Here is a 20,228-nt window from a genome sequence, read left to right as displayed (position 1 = left end):
AGGAATCTCTCCCCATTCCCAAACATTCCCAACTATTCTAGTCATGCCAATTCAACCAATGTCCCTTAAGGCTTACATAAACAATTACTTACACTGAAATGTATCCTATGGCTCTTACTAACTGTGACTTACTTAAATCACCCAAACCTCTGTTTTTCCTGCTATAAAATGTGAAGTAGCTGACCAAATGCCTATTTGTATTTTTTGGAAACACGGGATAAGGCAAAGCCAGCAAAGAAAACAGCAGAGACAATGCTTAATAAATATCACTAGTAGGATCACCTTAATCCATGAAGAAAATGGAGTTTAAATTTTTTAATACAAAAAAACTCAATAAAGGTATACTTATGTTAAATTGGTGGTTATTTTTGGTCAGTGGTTTTAAAACTCAACAATGAAACTGTTTTCAAAAAAAGTTGTTATACATAACAGAAAAAAGCAGCTGCAATTTTAAAAAAGATATGAAGACTCAGATTCTTGCTCACTCATTCAGCTCCCTTCACACTCCTTCCCCACAGCTATCCCAGTTCCTGAGGGAGGTTCCCAGGGCGCCAAGGAACACACTTTTAAAAAATCAATATTCTGAATATATAATAAGTGATGTAAAAGTATGGTGAGAAAGTCCCCATTGCCAAGAGAAACATATTAAAAAAAAAAAAAAAATCACTCTTTTCATTGTGACATCCTGAAGAACACGGAATGGCTTCAAAATAATTGTATATGCCAAGATTTCTGGAGTGGGCACGTTTGATCTTCTTTCATAATGAAAATTGACAAATCTTTTTAAGGTGATAGTATTGCTTCTTTATCCTCCCCCTCCTCACCCCTGCACACACATACACTTCTCCTTTCTGGGGAACTCCAAAGAAAACAAAGGCCCTTTAGCAATCAAGTAGATTGTCTCTCTTGATGGCATCCCACGAGTTATGGAATTACACACTGGGGGGCTCACGTGGATTAGGGTCCCTAGAAAGTTTTCTTGATCACCAGAGTGCTGTCGATTTTTTTAACTGAATTAATTACTCTTGGAGTCCAAACTCTCCAGTGTGCCACAGTCCTCATCACTCCCTAGTATCTGAAATACTGCATTATCTGTCCCCTAAAAGTATTTGAACACGTGACCCAGAGAACAGGACTTATAACTTGACTAGGCAACTTCCGTCACGCTGGATTCCTATGAAATTCCATCGCAAGTCGCATCACCAGATTGGGGACCCTGAAGTGTTTAAGTCTTCACATCTGGTCATTTAGGCTAGGAAATTCCTTCTTGTCTGCCAGATCTATTAGCATTCATTTTGTAAGTCATTCAACACCTACTTACTGAGAAGGAATACTGGGCTAGACAGCGTGCTAGGGGCTGGGGAAACTGCAATGCATAGGAGAGAATTCCCATCATCAAGAGGCTCACAGTCAAACAGACATAAATAGGCAATTACAATATACTGTAACAACATGGTTTTAGAAACACCTAGCAGAATCATACAGACAAAGATGCCAGGAAAGGCTTCTCAGAGAATCTGGCTTAGCAACTATCTCAACAAAGGGGGCTGAGCAGGGATGGGCCGAAGGAGAGGATGGAAAGTAGATTGTGGGTGAGTTTTCCAGGCAGCATGTGCAAAGAAAGGCCCATGAGAAAGAGGAAGGAGCCTGTGCTTTGAGGAATATTCGATTACTATTATCAGTGTCACACTTGCTATTTATCTAGACAGAAGCTCCTGAAACAAAAAGGATATACTTCAAAAGATGCCAGTATATCCGTGACCACACAAAAGAGTGTCTAGTCATATAACAAAGGGTGTACATATGCAGGCAACTCACAACATCTTGCCAAATTTAATATTAAATTTCTAATTTCATTATAATTTCTAATAAAACATTAGACTTATTATTATAGAGAGTCATACTCCTTGATTTGGAAACTCTCAATAAACATTCTTTAGTCTCACATATTTTCTAAAGGAAAGAAAGTAATGTTATATTCTTGGGTGAAAAAAAGTGGTCTCAAAAGAGTTAGGGATGCATACATATTTTATATACATATAGACTCATAAAAATCCAAAAGAATAAATGTTAATATGTTAACAAAAGTCATGTATTTTTTACTTTCTTCTTTTGGGCATATCTCTTTTTCTAACTTTTTTTTTTTTTCCCAAAAAATAATTCTTATTTGTGTACTTTTAAAACCTCACAGTAATATTTTCACAATACATTCCTGGCTGAAAGTTCATACTCAGAATGCCAGAGCAGTCCATGGCCAGGCCCACTGGGCTCCCCTTGCTCTCTCCTTGGCTTTGGTAACCACTGGCCCCAGGGACTCAGCCTGCTTTCCTATCCATCCTCAGTAGCTATCACCATGCAGCTTACCCCTTCTGTTTCTTCTGCCACTAACTCCATGTCTGACTGCAAGTGAAAGGAACAGAAGCCCAAACCTTTGGGTTTTAAGGAGTTTATTGCTAATCAGTAAAACAAAAAGAGACAGGAGATAAGCATGACAAAGTATAGGGAAGAAATGACTTTTGCCTAAACGTCCAAATTGTGTACAATTGAAGCCTCTGCTGTATAGTTCTTAGCACACCTCTCAAATAAGAAGGCAGTACTGGGAAGGCTCTGAACCTGTGGCAGAACCACTGATAGCTGTGGAGCCATTCCAACGAGTCTGGGAATCAGGGGGATTATCAAGATCATTGTTAGAATAAATTAATCTTACCATATATATGGCACAAGTTTTCAAGCATATGTAAATGCTACTAATAACTAAGTAATTGCACCTTGTTTTTCTTTAAACTGTAACTCTCAAGTATGCTTCTACATAATTTTTTGATGGTAAAGTGTCTGCATGCTCAAAAAGCTTGAGAACATTAATGGAGAAGAAGGAGGTCTCGGGAGTGTGACGGAACAGGTTTACATGGCAGCTTCATTTAATTGGCAGAAGTGACTATGGGTCTTCAACTCTCTGAGCTTCAGTTTGCACATCCAAAAGCAAGGATAGAATTCCATGAACCTTTCTACCTCAAGTCCACAAGGCAAAATAGCAAGATATTAACTGCCACTCTGATGACCACCAAATAAAAGGACAATTTATTAGGCCACTTGCCAGTATGGACACAATAGTCTCTTGGCATTTCTTATTATCCACAGAAAAATTAAAAGTATACATGTAGAACAAAATGATTGTATTATTTATTTTTTTTGAATAGTAACATGTAAGATCAATATTTGTCTTTAAAGATACTGCGTAACTCATTCTTGGAAAATGTCAAAAAGAAAATGGTACAGTATGTTTTATCTACAACTTGAATTAAAAATTATTCTCGAAGTATGTTCTTAATGGTTAGATGAAATGGTAATTAAATACAAATAGAGATAATCATATACTCTCTCTCCATAAGGCTCCCAACTCCTTCAGTGAAGTCTAGCTCACCTAAAGTGATACTATTAATTCAATATTATAAGTTGATAAGCACATTAAATCAAAATACAGCAATATTATTTTAAGAGTCTGACTGAAATGTCAGGATGAGAAACAGATTAATAAATATTGGTTTCTAATGTTGGTAATGTAAACAAATATGTTATTTTCAGAAAATAAATGGTATTCCCCATTATATACAAATTATAAAGGGATTATCTACAGTTACTACACTGTAACAACTTTTTATATATTGCATTATAGAACAAGCTTTTGAGATAACAAAGCAACACATCAGCAGTTTAATCAATTGTCTTTCTCTTTTAACAGGCTGGTCTACATTAGATTAGATATAAAAGGCCCAGGTATACTTGCGCTCGATCTTAGCCAAATGGCTAAGAAACATCTAGGTACATTTAAATCAGTGACAAAAGGAAACACTATCCCTTAATAAAATTACACAAAATAGGAAACATCTCTTACTTTAAGAGCAACCATGGTACTTGTTCCTATGGTGAAAACTGATGTTATCTTGATTAGTTAATTATTCATCCCAACACCTGGCCTTGCTCCCTTTTCCACCTCTAGCTATGTTAACACTAGAGTTCAATAATTTGCTGATAAAGAATCTTACCTGCAGTATCTAACAGATCTTAGTGATTAAGCAAATGACTTACCCTTTGATTGCAGATAAGTAAACTGAGACCAAAAGAACTAAGGTATCTTATTAAAAATCAGAAAGCTAGTTAGTTGAAAAGCCCACCTGTCCTTCCTGCCCACGTCTCACCAGAAAAACAGCAATGGTGAAAAGTCAGCTCTATTTTTAATGGGCCACTTTGTGTATTTTAACTGTTAAAATAATGGAAGAGGATATTAGTCATATACGAAGATCCTTTAGATATAATGTGTAGGGCCAGCGTTAATTTAATCAACCAGGTCTCCTCTCATTGAATTATTAATTCATAATTACAAAGATGACATTACAGTAAATAAAGAAATACTGTAATTTCATTCTCTCCCAAAAAGTATACACTGAACTTTGGTGATTCACTGTTATATTTTCAACTAGTAAATCAATGTGCCAATTCTGGGGTTTAGGCGTATTGTATGTACTCGAATGATATTCATTTTAATTAAATTTGTTTTGAGATGTAGAATGTAATACAGATCCTACGTGTTTTTAAAAGTTCACATCAATTTCAAGCTTTTAAAAATGTATGTACACAAGAAAGCTTCTTTTGCAATTTATATGTTTATAAATGTTTCCATTAGCTAAGATATATTTTGGAATGTGATCAAACAATATTGAATTTGACGTTAAGTCTTAACAGCAGGGCTGGTCTAAGGAATTCCCTCTAATCTATATCTGATACTTCTCATATGTGGCTACTGCTCTTTTAAACTACTGTGTCCCTAAAGGGCTAAAAGGAAGAAAATCCTAACTTAACAAGTTAAGGCAGCAAGGCATAGTATTTGAATGGCTACCTTTCATTTTAACTCTACTTCCTAAATTCAAAATTGGATTTGGGTTTGTTTCAATTTGTTCACAATTTACTAACGAAATATGCATCTTTCATTCTTCCCCCAAAAGAAAGAAGTCATCCACTCCAGCTACATATAAGTCTCCAATTTCTTTCTTACAACTAAACGTGAAAACCGAAATACCACTCATTGAAAAAAAAAAATGTATAGAGAATTGGCAGGCTGCACGTTTACGTGAACCTTCAGAAAACATGGAAATAAGCAGCCCCAACTCACCAGGAAAATCAACACTTGTGATCAAACTATTTTGTGACATTTTATGTATTTTATACATTTCACTTCATATCCAGTATTCCAGTTTTGCACCGGCTTGCCTGTATCAATCCCAAATCGCCTAAGAGTAATCTAGTACTGTAGCAGAACAGTTTCAACGCTCATTGCCTGTGGCGTGGTCTTCCAAACAGCTGAATCAAAGACTGATTCCACCCCCCGCTATTTAAAACCGAGGGACGTCAGGCTTCGGTTGTGGGTCAAGAAAAGCCACAATAATCAAACAAACAAGCAACCAAAATACCCGAACACGGAACACGCTAAGAACAAAGGAAACACAAGCGTGTGAACAGGAAATGAAGCAACTCGATACACATAAATACCTTCTGGAGCCGCCAACGTAGGTAAAAGTAAAGGTGGAGTCTGAGTATCTGAAATCTGAAACAGAAAGTCCTGTTAAAAGCTACCCATGGAGTGGATTTGTTTTAACCCCGACCATGACCTGGGCCCCCCATTCGGTGGAGTCAGGGGAGGCCTGGCCGGGCGGGGAGCGAGGGCTGGAGGGCGGCTAGGTACCCTCTCCGCGCCGCGTCCCAGGGGATGCGGCGGGCCCCTGACTGGGTGCAGCGGGAGGCCGCCCCCGGCAACAAGTGCCGGGTGTCATGGCAACGGCGGGAATTTCCCGGTCAGGGAGGCCGGAAGCAGCACCCGCCGGGCTCGCGGCAGCGAAAGCAAAATCCGATCTCTCTCACGGGCGAGCAAAATGGACGAAAGGCGACCACCATGAAGGGGCGCTGGGTGCCTTGGGAATCCGAGGAATCCCTTCTCTTTGCCAGTCGGAGGGGACTAGAGGGCGCCGAAGGGGCCGAAGATCGGCCAAGCGCTGCCCCCAGGGGTCGTCGGCGCCGGGCGCAGCTGACGAGCGCAGCGCAGCGCAGCGGGCTCCCTTCCCAGCCGCCGCCGCTCAGCCCATTGCGCAAACCCGGCGGATCCAACCAACCCCGCTCTGCCGCTGCTATTGGAACCCAGGAAGCGTGCTTGGAGGTTTCGGGCACTACGCGGGACTGGAAATACCACGTACTGTCCTTTCGCCTAGACCCCCGCTCGGGCCACGCGGGTTCTGCCCTCAAAGCTGGTGGCTGCTCCAGACTTGGGGGTGGGGGGAGGGGAAGGGGAGAGGCTGGCGCCCCCTCCCCCTTTTAGCTTCCGCGGTTGCAGCAGCTGTTGCCAAATGAACCCCAGAATGGGGACGTGCAACGCTCCACCCCACCCCCAGCCACACACGTCGCGGTCAGAAAACTGGGAAGGGGGCGCTGGGTCCAAGGTTCTGGAAAAGCAAGAACTCACCTGCAAACAGGCAGTCCTTCTCAGCTCTGGACTTCTGGATCACGACGTCGATATCCTTCTGAATTCGCTCTTGCCTTGAACACATCCCCATTAAATAAATCCCTGGAAAAGAAGCAGCCGCTATTTCCACCCCACCCCCTCCTCGCACGCTTCCAGCTTTCGTAAATATTCAGTTAAAAATGAAACCTCTGGCCGAGGCAGGGGCTGAAAGCGAAGTGGTTTCGGAAGTGATCCTGGGTGAGAGAAGAGGAGGAGGTGAAGGAGGAGGAGGAGGAGGGGGAGGTCGGCTTTGCATTCCCAGATGTGACCGCCCAGCTGCTGCTCGCCGCTGCTGGATTCCAATTTCCTCCCCTTCTGACAATGGATGGTGATGACACTGAGTCTCACTTTCTCCCTCCCCCGCCCGGACCAACGGCCGTGGGGGGCCGAGGGTGCAGGGAACGGCCGGAGAGCGATCACCGGCGGGCGCCGGCGAGGGGCGAGCCCCGCTCCGGCTCACGCGCGCACACCCCTCACGGCCCGCACGCCGGCCTTCCACACCCGCGCACACACGCGCCCGCGGGCGGCGGCGGCCGTGCCCAGGCTGCTGCAGCGCCGCCCGCCCGCCGCAGACCCTCCTTGCCCGCCGCCTAGTCACCCGGCCCGGCTGCGGGCCGCCAGGGCTCGCAGAGTATCAGCCATCCCGGGCGGGAGCCGCGTGTCCCCACCCCGACCTCCACTCGTGCAGAGAGCTGAGCGACAGTGTAGGTAGTGAAGACTCCCTGGGGCTCCCAGCCTTCCCTCTCCGCACCCCTCCCCCCATCACTTTTATGAATTCGACTCCACTTTCTAAAGGAATTATGAGTCATGTGGCAAACCCAAACCGGAGTGGCTGGGAAGGGAAAAGGGGGGAAAAGAAAATATTGAAAAATTAAAAAAATAGTAAGACGAAAAAATCTTTCCTTGTTGCCACATCACATAACACGGAAAAAGCCTTGAAATTACTCCAGACGTACACCCTCCCTTTCCCTCAGTGCCTGAGTCTTTTTCCTCCGGATGGAAGTAGTTCAGCTCCTTTGGGGCGCAGTTTACGAAACACAGCCCCTTTTGAGGGACTTCCGCCTCTTGAAAAGACTCACCAATTCTCCCTTCCTAGGTGTTTCTGTTCATGAGAAATTGCCAGAATCAACTGGCACGTTCCGGGGTCTTCCGAAAAGATGGAAACCTGTTTGGCTTGATTTTAAAAACCACCTCCTTTGACAGTCAGTGAAGGGAAAGCTACAATCCAGATGCTCAGAAATGAGATACAGATCTGATTCTCACTTTCTGTTCTGCCTAAGGACACCTCAGGCTGAGGTAGCTGCCCCACCTCTATATTGGCTTATGCCCTAGGAGAGGTCTCCAGCAGGCACTTCTCTTGTTGATCTTTTCTCCACTGAGAAGGCTCCTGCCAGTAGACCGTGACTCGTTTAGCTTTGCATTCTCAGTGCCATGTACAGCGCCTGGAATATAGGAGGGTGACCTAAATGTTGGCTGAATGCATGAATGGTCATTTCTTGCAGCCTCTTTTCATTACTCTGTCTCATCAGCTTTCTTATCAGCATAAGGGCCCAAGAGTTGCCAAACTGTTTCAGACCCTTAATCAATTTCGTTCTGATTCTGACCATGACAACACGTTGTTCAGCACGGTAGGAATGACTGCCATCCCTGAAGGAGTCTTAAGATTTTGTATAATCAAAGATTCTATGTTCTAACTCCTTTATCTTTCAGGAAAGAAATTATAAAATAGTTTCGTTGTCCAGCCATATTCACTGTGAGTTATAAAACGAAACATTCTTCTGCATTATCGAGATCCACTGCAGCCTTTGATGTAGTAAAGCCACAGTCACAACAGGCTATATCTCCTGCTCAGTCCTCTCATAAAATGCCTCCTGTTTAGAGTAGGACAGGTTCAAGCCCTTAGTCCTTATGTTGTTTTGTGTAGGTCCTTTGACTGCCAAAAACGCTTTCTTCTCTTCCATCACCACTGAGAATCATGAGTATTTCTTCTTCCATTACGTGCTCTAACTTCTCTAAAAGTCTGAAAGTCTATTAACTCACAAGAATTTATTTTATAGTTATCTAGCCACAAGGCTTGCATCTTCCAAGTGGAACCCTTACTACAAATAAATGTGAAATCGTTTCAAAGCTACCAAATTTTTTTTGTCTGGATCAGCTCTTAGTTTACTACTCACTCCTTAAAATAGGCCTTCTCGTGACTTGTCTGATATTTGATTTTTTTTTTTAAGCTTCACGGGCTGCCCTGTTTTGGTTAAACAAAGCTAACCTCACCCTATTCATGGCCTTAAGGTGTGATGTATTTAATAAATATTTTTAAATTTAAAGGAGTAAGATTAAAAAATAAAAACTAACGTATCTAGTATGTATTTCTGCAAGATAAATTTCTTTAATAAAAACTATACCAACCTGGATCCATCCAAGGATCTTCCAGGCTAGATCCTTAATGGAACAATTTGCTCAAAGTAAGTCAGCCCATATCCAGGATCCTTTCTTTACCTTGCCCCATCTCCAAATATTTAAGTGTTTATATTACATGTGCTCAACATACTTCCTTTATCAAAAACTATATGCACCTTTGAGATGAAACAGTCCCTCCTTAAACACTCATGAGCATACAACACACACATGCATTCAGGAACATGGCATATAAGAAACCCTTCACCAATTTGTTAAATAAATAAAATCAATATTCACAGTGAGGGAGAACTCAGGTGGTATCCCAAACTAACTTGAAGATAATAATCTACATGTTGGATGATAGACTCTACTGAAAAAATTCCACCAGTTTAGAATAATGATTCTAAGCCAACAGATAGAATTTATTAGCGAAAACCAGAAATTTTTTGCCTATGCCGAAAGACCTGACTGTGGAAGTGTAAGGTAATAGACATGAGGCATTAAGTTCAATAATGTGATATGGGTATTAATAACTAACATTTATCCAGAACTTATTATTAACATTTACGCAAAACTTATCCAGAATTCATTAACATTTATCCAGAACTGCTAGAAACTGCTTTAAAAGCTTTACATATAGTAACTCATTTAATATTCACAATAACTGCATATACTAGCTGTTATTTTTCTCATTTTACAAAAGAGGAAACAGGCACAAATGGATTAATTCATCTAAGATGAGACATGGACTACAAGAAACTTTTTTCTCTCTCTAAATCTTTCAGCAACTGAATTAAACTTAAAGGAATAAATGGGTACAGAAGCCACACTAGGAAGTAAACCGGCCCCCCAATGGCTGCAGGCCAGGAGTGAAGCCAAGAAGCCCTATGATGGATTCTGAGGAGGGCTGAAGCCTATGGACTCTAAAAATAGCCTCTGCTAGTGGCAGTTATATTTCCCTTTCTTTCATTCAACTTCCTTTCCCAAATGACCCAGCCATTAGTACAGTCTTAAGAAAAGTAAAAGCCTGACCTCTGCTATTCCACGGTTATTAAGAAGAGGATAAGAGGCAGGATTAGCAAAGAGGGGAACAGCCTTCTTTGCCAAATGCATAATACTGTCATCAGTGGTAAATACCCATGGGAGTGCCTACCATCCTTGTTGGGCTGTGGAAACAGTACTGGGACAGTTTGCTTTTGTGGCAGAACCAGTGAAGGAGGGACAGAGTAGGGCTGAGGCATTGCTGTGAGAAGACACCACAAAGGGCCTTTAAATAAGGGTGAGGAAGTGGGATTTCATCTGAGAAAAATGGAGAGCCACTGGAAGGAAGATGATCTGAAAATTTCTTTCTGATTATTAGACTGGTATAGCTTCTCCTTGTGGTGGTTCTGTAATGGAAAGAATGCCTGCTAAGGACCCAACTACCTTCTAAGTAGAGAGACTTTTGCAATTCTTTCCTTATAAAGCTGCTTGGTTGGCATGGCAGCTCATGCCTGTAATCCCAGCACTTTGGGAGGTTGAGGTGGGAGGGTTGCTTGAGGTCAGGAGTTCAAAACCAGCCTTGCTAACATTAGAAGACCCCGGTCTCTACAAAAAATAAAATTAAAAAAAAATTAGCTGGTCGTGTGGGTGAATACCTGTAGTCCTAGCTACTTGGGAGGATCCCTAGAGCACTGGAATTTGAGGCTGCAGTGTACTATAACTACACCAGTGCACTCTAGTTGAGGTGATAGAGCCAGACCCTGTTTCTTAAAAAAAAAAAAAAAAAAACTGCCTTTGGAAACTAATCCTACTTTTCTGACCTCATCTGATAGGTCTACTATGAGAAACCAAAGTCAACTTTGAATAAACTTGACAAGCTGAAGGAGAATTTTAGGTGATGTATGGTGGAATTTGTCCCAGTTTGGTTCTTACCATACCCCTGTTAAGTTTCTAAGGTCAAATGTGACAGCACAGCAGGGATGCTAAAGTTTTATGGCATCTAGCATCTTAACTAACCTAAGTAATACTAAAGCTACAGCATGAAACCTTAACTCTTCTTTCTAGTTCCAAATTCCACTTTAATTTAGATCCATTTTTCCTATAAAATTTTAATTCCCCTTTCTATCTAGAAGCATCCTAGACCATAATTAGATGAGATGCCTCACTGTGCCATGCAAGCAAACTCATTCTTAGCTTGTACTCACTCATATTAATTCCTTCTTTTGAATACTTCTTTTGCTTTTTCTTAGAAAGTACGTAAATACTATATGAATATATTCGCAGTGCAAATGGTTTAAGACATATATTAGAACATAAAGTAAAATGTGAAAATTCTTACCTATCCTGACCCCTAACTCCACTCTTCGTCCCAGAGGTAACTAGTGTTAATAATTATGTGGGAATGTCTTGCGTTATTGCATTCTCATATTTTCACACAGATGTACATATGTTGACAGATTTATGCATATAAATTTTAATTTAGGCTGGGCATGGTAGCTCATGCCTGTAATCCAGCACTTTGGGAGGCCAAAGTGGGTGGATTGCTTGAGGTCAGGAGTGCGAGACCAGCCTGGGCAACATGGTAAAACCTCATTTCTGCTAAAAGTACAAAAATTAGCCGGATTTGGTGGCATATACCTGTAGTCCCAGCTACTCAGGAGGCTGGGGCATAAGAATCGCTTGAACCCAGGAGGCAGAGGTTGCAGTGAGCCAAGATCGGGCCACTGCACTCCAGCCTGGGTGACACAGTGACTCTGTCTCAAAATATAATAATAACTTAATGGCACTAGATAATATATATTGTTTTACAACTTGATTTTTTTTTTTTGAGATGGAGTCTTGCTGTGTCACCAGGCTGGAGTGCAGTGGCATGATCTCGGCTCACTGCAACCTCCACCTCCCTGGTTCAAGCAATTCCCTTGTCTCAGCCTCCCAAGTAGTTGGTACTACAGGCGTGCACCACCACACCCAGCTAATTTTTTGTATTTTAGTAGAAACGGGGTTTCACCATATTGGCCAGGATGGTCTCCATCTCCTGACCTCGTGATCCACCCCACTCAGCCTCCCAAAGTGCTGGGCTTATAGGCATGAGCCACTGCGCCTGACAACAACTTAATTTTTCTACTTGTCTTGAAGAGCTTTCTTTCTTTGTCATGGAAAGAGATCTAGCTCATTCTGTTTAGCCACTGCAGAGAATGATATTGAATGAATGCACTATAATAAGTGTTAACCACACTTCTACAGTCATGATGGCTTTTGCGAAATGTTTTGTGATTAAAACAATTTACAACAAATGCACAACTTTATGCACAGTTTCAGCAATTTCTTTGGGAAGTGAATTGACAGGATCACAGGGAGCTGGCAATTTAAAAATTTGATAGATACAAGCCAATTGCTCTCAAAATTACTTTATCATTTTAAACTCCATTGTTTTTGAGAATACCTAATTCCCTACAACATTCCCCAACAGTATATAGAACTTGTCTTTATTATTTTTTTTTTCTAACCAGCTAGGTATAAAGTATTCATCTTGTTTTTATCTGTAGTTCCCTAATTATTAGTGATACTGAGCATTTTGTCAAGTCAGTTTGTATAGTCTCTGTATGAATGCCTGTCATTTCCTCTATTTTTAATTGAATTGTTTTGTTTGTATTATTTATTTGTAGGAAGTTTTTATATATTCTAAATAGCAATTCATTTTCTGTTATAGATACTCTTTAATTACACAAAAACCTTAAATTTTTATTTGTTAGAAAATAAAAAATACACTTTGGGAGGTCGAGGCAGGCAAATCACCTGAGTTCAGGAGTTCGAGACCAGCCTGGTCAACATGACAAAACCCCGTCTTTACTAAAAATACAAAAATTAGCTGGGCATGGTGGTATGCCCTTGTAGTCCCCAGTTACTCAGGAGGCTGAGGCAAGAGAATCACTTGAATCCGGGCGATGGAGGTTGCAGTGAACCGAGATCACGCCACTGCACTCCAGCCTGGGTGACAGAGCGAGACTCCGTCTCAAAAAAAAAAAAAAAAAAAGAAAAAAGAAAAAAGAAAAAGAAAAAGAAAAAATTTTAAGCCAACTCCAGACCAAATGCTACCTTCTTCAAAAAAAATTTGTCTTGATTTTTCCAACTCGCTAATCTTCCCTCATCCTTCAACTCCCCATTTCTAGACTATAAGTTCCTTGCATGCAGGAACTGTTTTTACTGATCTTTGTAACCATGGAATAGGTTATCATAGAGACTATCTTAACACACGAATGGTCCCCAACTTATGATAGCTCGACTTTAGATTGTATAACTTTACAGTGGTGTGAAAGCAATACACATTCAGTGGAAACCTTACTTCAAGTGCTCACACAATCATTCTGTTTTTCATTTTCAGTACAGTATTCAAAAATTACATGATATATTCAACACTCAATTATAAAATAGGCTTTGTGTTAGATAATTTTGCCCAACTATAGGCAAAGGTAAGTATTTTGAGCACATTTAAGGTAGGCTAGGCTAAACAATGATGCTCAGTACGTTTACATATTAAATGCATTTTCTCCTTTTGATATTTTCAACTTAGGAGTTGACTGGGACATGACCCTATCATAAGTTAAGGAGCGTTTGTAATGCACAAGGGGGGGTCTTAGTTATTGTCTTTTATTGCTGTAGTTTTTAAATTCCTTGAGATTTGAATTCTGCCTGCTACTTCTTTGTTTTCACTGCCCCTAAATAGCCCATAGAATAACGTTTAGTAGGTTGGAGTCACACAATATACATGCATTGATTGATTGATTTTATTTTGCACTCACTTTCAAAGTTTCATGTTTTCTTTATAAAAGAGAAGCATTTCCCCAAGAATGTTTTATAGGATATTAATTTCATATTATGCAATGAGGTTTTCTCCCAAAACGGATCTAGGTCCAAGTAAGTTTGGAGGAAAACAGATTAAATAAAGTTAAATAAATTTTTCTCTTAATAATTTTAAACCTGTAATATGCCTACTATGACATTTCAAAATGTTGTTTTTGTTTTTGAGACAAGGTCTCCTACTGTCACCCAGGCTGGAGTGCAGTGGCACAATCACGGCTCACTGCAGCCTCTACCTCCTGGGTTCAAGTCATCTTCCCACCTCAGCCTCCCAAATAGCTACAGGCACAAGCTATCACGCCCAGTTAAAAAAAAAGAAAAATTGTAGAGACAGGGTCCAACTATGCTGCCCAGGCTGTTCTCAAACTCCTGGGCTCAAGTGATCCTCCTGCCTTTGCTTCCCAAAGGGCTGGGATTACAGATGTGGCCACTGTGCCTGGCCCCACAAAGTTTTAATTGACTTTTGAGTTTGTTCGGTTGGTTGGTTGATTTTTGCAGTGCTTTCTTAGGAATAGGATTCCATGTAATTTCAAAAGTATGTTTTTAAAATTCAGGTAAAGACTTCTGTATTATTTTTCTCGTTTGTGATATTAATTGTCAAACAATTTTAACACTCATCTCAAGAAAGACTTGTGGTGACTGGGATTTGGAGTAAAACAGACTCAACTTCTGACTTTTACTGGAGTGAAACGGACTGCAGCTCCTAGATATGTGAACTTGGGCAAGCTACACAATTTCTTACTACATAAAATCTCAGTTTTCTCATCTGAAGAATGAGGAGAACAAAGGTTTCTATCTCTTTATAGTTGTAGAAGAGAATAAAATGAGATAAACACAGGCAAAAAAAAAATCTAAGTTGCTGAATAAGAATTATTTATTATTAAGGAGCTACTTTTATTCTCTCCTCACCCTTCTATACAATTGATTAATTCATCCTTTGTTTTCCCAGTTTAGCTGGTAGTTTTCTATCACGTTTTTTGGATTCATTTGTCTCAAGTAAATGGTAAGTCCCTGCATAGGGACTTCCTCTTATTTCTATTTGTAAACTCCATGGGCTTGGTGTCATCTGGGAATGCAGACAGATTTAAGTCAGAGAGAGAAGCTTGAAGGAATAGTAGAACAAGTCCCTCCCGGGAGGTACATTTTCTTATTGGCAGTCACAATCCAGTCTTGCCTTCTTGAGGCCTCATCCAGGGTCACTGTATTTGTCAGAAAACATTTGGATGCATGACAGAACTGTAACTCAAACCAGCAAAGACAAGTTACAATTTATTGACTGGTACAACGGCAAAGCATGCTTAGATGACCTAGCCGACAAAGCAAGAGCTGGAGGTCCCAGGGACTCGGAATTAAACAGGGAAATCAACCAGAACTTTCTCTTTTCCATTTCTGTTTGGCAGTTTTTTGTTTTGTTTTGTTTTGTTTTTTGAGACAGAGCCTTGCTCTGTCACCAGGCTGGAGTGCAGTAGCACAATCTCAGCTGACTGCAACCTCTGCCTCCCAGCTTCAAGCGATTCTCCTGCCTCAGTCTCCCAAGTAGCTGGGAGTACAGGCACGTGCCACCATGTCCAGCTAATTTTTGTATTGTTAGTAGAGATCGGGTTTTACCGTCTTGGCCAGGATGATCTCAATCTCTTGATCTTGTGATCCACCCACCTCGACCTCCCAAAGTGCTGGGATTACAGGCGTGAGCCACCCTGCCTGGTTGGCAGTTTCTTTTAAGTAACAGGAAAAATTGTCCTGTGGTAATCCCAGATCTATGACATACCAGTTTAGTAAACTCAGCGGGGAAAGGATAACTTTTTTTCTCCATACTCTAAATATTAATCTCAGGATAAAAATGATACCATTCACTACCCACATTGGATCAAGGGCCCATCTTTGGGACAAGCACTGTTGCCAAGTGGATGAGATAGTAAGATTTGCTGAGCCCAAGTCAAGCACCTATTCATGTGTTGAGGGGCACCATGTGGGAATGGTGAAGGCAATATCTCTCACTGGTCTACTACTAGTCTGATCAAAAGTCCTTTGCTACACCAGTTCACTGCATTTCCCTAGGCTGGATCTGGCATAATCACTCATCTTTTTGAGGGTGAATCATATTTTTTTAAAAAAAGGATGATTTTGTTCCTCACAGTTTGAATTTCTTCTAATTTTACTCTCTCAGTGCAATAATTATAGTTGCAGGCTATGCTCCATGTTGGTGCCCCTCCTCTGTTCTTAGCCCAGTTATAGCACTTACCACATTTACTGTTTGTCAGCGTTTGTAAGAGGCTAAGCAAATGTGCTTGAAGCCTGAGTAATTTGCTCTCTTCAACAGTGTTTCTCCCAGACGTAAGCTAATGTGTGAAACACAGAGAGCACCCAATACGTACTTGTTAAAAGAAAGAAAGATCAAAACCTACCAAGGTGCAAAAGAGAACACAGACAAGAGGCGTAGAACTCAGATTGAATTGGAGATGGAGGTTTGGGGGTGTCAGAGATGCTGAGTGTGGAAGGAAGAGTAGGCATGGAGAAAGTAAAGAACATTCTAGATAGTGGGGAGTCACAGAGACAGTGGTGCGTTGGAACTGGCTCACATAAAAATGCAAGAACACTTGTGCACTTCTCTTCCCAACTTCACTCTCAGGGATTTCACATTGGTAGGTGGATGTCAGCCATAGTGGGAGTATTTACACCACGGAAATTGGAACCACCACAAAGCACTGCTTCTGTTCTGTTGCCAGAGAGCTGACCATTAAATATTTGCCATGCCACCATATAAAAGCACAAAGGAGACAGGAATATTGCTATAGATGAGGCTATAAAGGTATCTGGAAATCAAGTCATGGAGGAACTTAAATTTTAAACACAGGCTGGGTGCAGTGGCTCACCCCGGTAATCCTAGCACTTTGGGAGGCCGAGGCGGGTGGATCACCTGAAGTCAGGAGTCTGAGATGAGCCTGGCTAACATAGCGAAAACGTGTCTCTACTTAAAATACAAAAATTAGCTGGGCATGGTGGTGCGCCTGTAGTCCCAGTTCCTCGGGAGGCTGAAGCAGGAGAATCACTTGAACTTAGGAGGCAGAGGTTGCAGTAAGCTGAGATCGTACCTCTGCACTCCAGCCTGAGCAACAGAGCTTTCTCAAAAGAAAAAAGAAATTAAGCACAGTCCTCTGAATTTCTTAGCCACTGAAAGATTTTGAAAGAGAAGGCATGACATGACTTGATCAGTATCTGCTGGCTAGCATTCTTCAACAATAGTTTTGCATGGCAAACTTGGCAGAAGGTGGCATAAATAGTCACTTTATATTAAATGCTTGCAGTTCTAGGGAAGTTATTACCTGTCCTAGCAAATCAATCTTATCCTACAGTTTACCCTAGAACTGTGCCAGGCCCAATCTAAGCTTGATTCCATCAGGGCCAGGTGTGGCCACAACAGCAGCACCACTTTAAATCTGTGCCAGTAGCTCATATATTTTATATAGTACAAGTTTATTTCCTCATACCACCTGGCACACCAGCCTCCATAATGTTGACATTAGCAAGCTTCCAACAAAAAGGTTGACAGCCCTAGCCACATTTTTTTCTTTTCTGTCTAGGTTATTTTAGGTGTGGACCTGCTTAACACCAGAGGCATGAACTAAATAGGTTTTCATATTGCTTCCAAATCTATGAATATATACAGAGAAAAGTTTATTCATGAAAGAGAGAAGGAAGAAAGGAAGAAAGGAAGGAAGGAAGGAAGGAAGGAAGGAGAAAATAAGTCAAGGGAGGGAAGGAGAGAGAGGGAGGGAGAGAGAGGGAGGGAGGAAGGGAGGGAGGGAGTGAAGGAACAAAGGAAGGAAGGAAGGGAGGGAGGGAGGGAAAGAGAAAGCAAAGAAAATGAAAGAAGAAGGAGATAAAAGAAAAGAAAAAAGAAAAGAAAGGAAAAAGAGAGAGAGAAAGAAAAAAGAAAGAAAGAAAGAAAGAAAGTCAAGTCAGTCCAGGGAGGGAGGGAAGAAGGAAGGAGGGAAGGAGAAAGAGAGAGAGAGAAGAAAAAGAAAGAGAGAGAAAAGACCAAGAAAGAGAGAGAGAGAAAGAAAAAGAAAGAAAGAAAGAAAAAGAAAGAAAGAAAGAAAAGAAGAGAGAGAGAAAGAAAAAAGAAAGAAAAAGAAAGAAAGAAAGAAAGAAAGAAAGAAAGAAAAAAAGAAGAAAGAAAGAAAGAAAGAAAGAAAGAGAAAGAAAGAAAGAAAGAAAGAAAGAAAGAAGGAAATTTAGTTAGGTATAATGCTTTTGAACAGGATGTGCCTCACCTGTTTGCAAAAGGAGAAGTGTTCTTCCCAGGATTGTTGAGATAGTAACTCTTAAAATGGTAAAAGGAACAGCAGCACATGCAAGTTGGATGAATTGAGGAACTGCATTGGAGCACTCTTTTCAAAGTCACTTTGTTGTTTTCCATTTGGAGTTTTGCTTTTATGGAAACCTGAAGTGTTATCAATATACAGGCTCTTGAAAACTTCTTACTTTTTTTTTTTTTTTTTGAGACAGAGTCTTGCTCTGTTGCCCAGGCTGGAGTGCAGTGGCCGGATCTCAGCTCACTGCAAGCTCCGCCTCCCGGGTTCCCGCCATTCTCCTGTCTCAGCCTCCCGAGTAGCTGGGACTACAGGCCGCCCGCCACCTCGCCCGGCTAGTTTTTTGTATTTTTTATTAGAGACGGGGTTTCACCGTGTTAGCCAGGATGGTCTCGATCTCCTGACCTCGTGATCCACCCGTCTCGGCCTCCCAAAGTGCTGGGATTACAGGCTTGAGCCACCGCGCCCGGCCGAAAACTTCTTACTTGGCACTACAGCAGTTAAAGTGCCTTCTTTCCCCAGTTGCTAATCTCAGTTGCCTTGAATCTGGCTCTCTTCTCTTGGGGTCTTTGGCCTTTTGACTGCCCCACATAAGGAATCTGTGTTTAAAATTATTTCTCTAGCTGCTTAAACTTCTTATAGATTACTAAGAAAAAAAATGTAATAGAACCAGGAATTACAATGAACATTTCTATTGCTAGTTACTACCACAGAAAAACATTTGCAGGAAAACCTGGTGAATTTAAACCCATTAAAAATGTATTTTTCTTCCCCCTTCTTATGCAAGTGAGTGATCCATGAAAGAAACTGTCATAGGGCAAATTTGTGCAAACCAAAATGTAGTTACATTAAATTAATAATATACAATTACTTCAATAATTTACAAAACAGGCTGGGCGCGGTGGCTCACACCTGTAATCCCAACACTTTGGGAGGCTGAGGCAGGCGGATCACATGAGGTCAGGAATTCAAGACCAACCTGGCCAACATGGTGAAACCTCATCTCTACAAAAATACAAAAATTAGCTGGGCCTGGTGGCATGTAATCCCAGCTACTTGGGAGTCTGAGGTGGGAGAATCGCTTGAACCCGGGAGGCAGATGTTGCGGTCAGCCGAGATCGCACCATTGCACCCCACCCTAAGCAACAAAGTGAAACTCTGTTTCAAAAAAAAAAAAAAAAAAAAAAAAATTTACAAAACAAACTTACGATAATGCTTGTATTGAAATAGAATAGATTATATTATTCTTCAAAAATCCTCTTTCCCACTAATCTGCATAGGAGAGGTGTACTTCTTATTGTTATTGGATGTGAGACCATCTTTGGCTTTGTGCCCGGTGGAGTGTGCATTGCTGCCCCTTACCTTCGAGCTGCCCCTTACCTTTGACTTGTTTTGATAAATAGGCTGTTTGCAGGTATAAAACAAGTAGAAGGTTGAAATGTGCTCATATGGTTGGACTTGCTTTCTTGTATTTCTGCTATTGCTATGAAAAAAAAACCCATAATTTAGGTAATCTGGTTGTTTCCAGAAAAATGCAGGGCAGACCTGGATTCAACTTGCAACTTGGAGACAAGTCCATCTTATTCCAGCCTCGATCAGACACTGACACATGAATGAGAGGAAATGATTGTTGATTTTAAGTCACTGAGTTTGGTGTAGATTTGTTACTCAGCATTATTGTGGTAATTGCTAACCAAGAGAAATCAATAAAAATGATGCAAAGAGTTCACTGAAAACTTGCTGCTATGATTAGACAATTTTTTTCTGGGAAAGAAGACCCTTGTACAAAAATCACCAACTGGGATTACAGGCTTGAGCCACCGCCGAGACGGGTGGATCACGAGGTCAGGAGATCGAGACCATCCTGGCTAACACGGTGAAACCCCGTCTCTACTAAAAAAAAAAATACAAAAACTAGCTGGGCGAGGTGGCGGGCGCCTGTAGTCCCAGCTACTCGGGAGGCTGAGGCAGGAGAATGGCGTAAACCCGGGAGGCGGAGCTTGCAGTGAGCTGAGATCCGGCCACTGCACTCCAGTCCGGGAGACAGAGCGAGATTCTGCCTCAAAAAAAAAAAAAAAAAAAAAAAAAAAAATCACCAACTTTATGCCTGCGAAAATGCCTTCATGCTTTCA

The 20,228-nt window shown here is 41.3% G+C and overlaps 2 protein-coding genes across 7 annotated transcripts in view; one reads left to right on the top strand and one right to left on the bottom strand.

Annotated features, from left to right (window-relative positions):
* The window catches only part of PARP8 (poly(ADP-ribose) polymerase family member 8), a 186,437-nt gene extending 178,527 nt beyond the window's left edge, over positions 1-7,910 (bottom strand). Inside the window, exons 1-3 of one of the 6 annotated variants that reach the window (XM_033179537.1) lie at positions 6,695-7,910; positions 6,509-6,610; positions 5,545-5,599 (exon numbers count right to left, since the gene is read on the bottom strand). In XM_033179537.1, coding sequence (XP_033035428.1) covers positions 5,545-5,599; positions 6,509-6,610; positions 6,695-6,803 — 266 coding nt within the window. In that variant the 5' untranslated portion in view covers positions 6,804-7,910. The remainder of the gene's footprint in view (positions 1-5,544; positions 5,600-6,508; positions 6,611-6,694) is intronic. The other 5 variants (XM_033179538.1, XM_033179533.1, XM_033179535.1 and 2 more) reach the window with 5 other exon arrangements.
* LOC117065096 lies at positions 5,597-10,714 on the top strand. Its single transcript, XM_033179539.1, has one exon. The coding sequence runs from the start codon at positions 5,762-5,764 to the stop codon at positions 6,362-6,364; it is 603 nt and encodes a 200-aa protein (XP_033035430.1). The 5' UTR covers positions 5,597-5,761; the 3' UTR covers positions 6,365-10,714.
* The last annotated feature ends 9,514 nt before the right edge of the window (positions 10,715-20,228 follow it).

Source organism: Trachypithecus francoisi, unplaced genomic scaffold (genome assembly GCF_009764315.1).
Source record: "Trachypithecus francoisi isolate TF-2019V2 unplaced genomic scaffold, Tfra_2.0 Lachesis_group2, whole genome shotgun sequence".
Classification (NCBI taxonomy): Eukaryota; Metazoa; Chordata; class Mammalia; order Primates; family Cercopithecidae; genus Trachypithecus; species Trachypithecus francoisi.
Note: the sequence above shows the minus strand (reverse complement) of the source record. Positions and strands in the feature narration are given on the sequence as shown.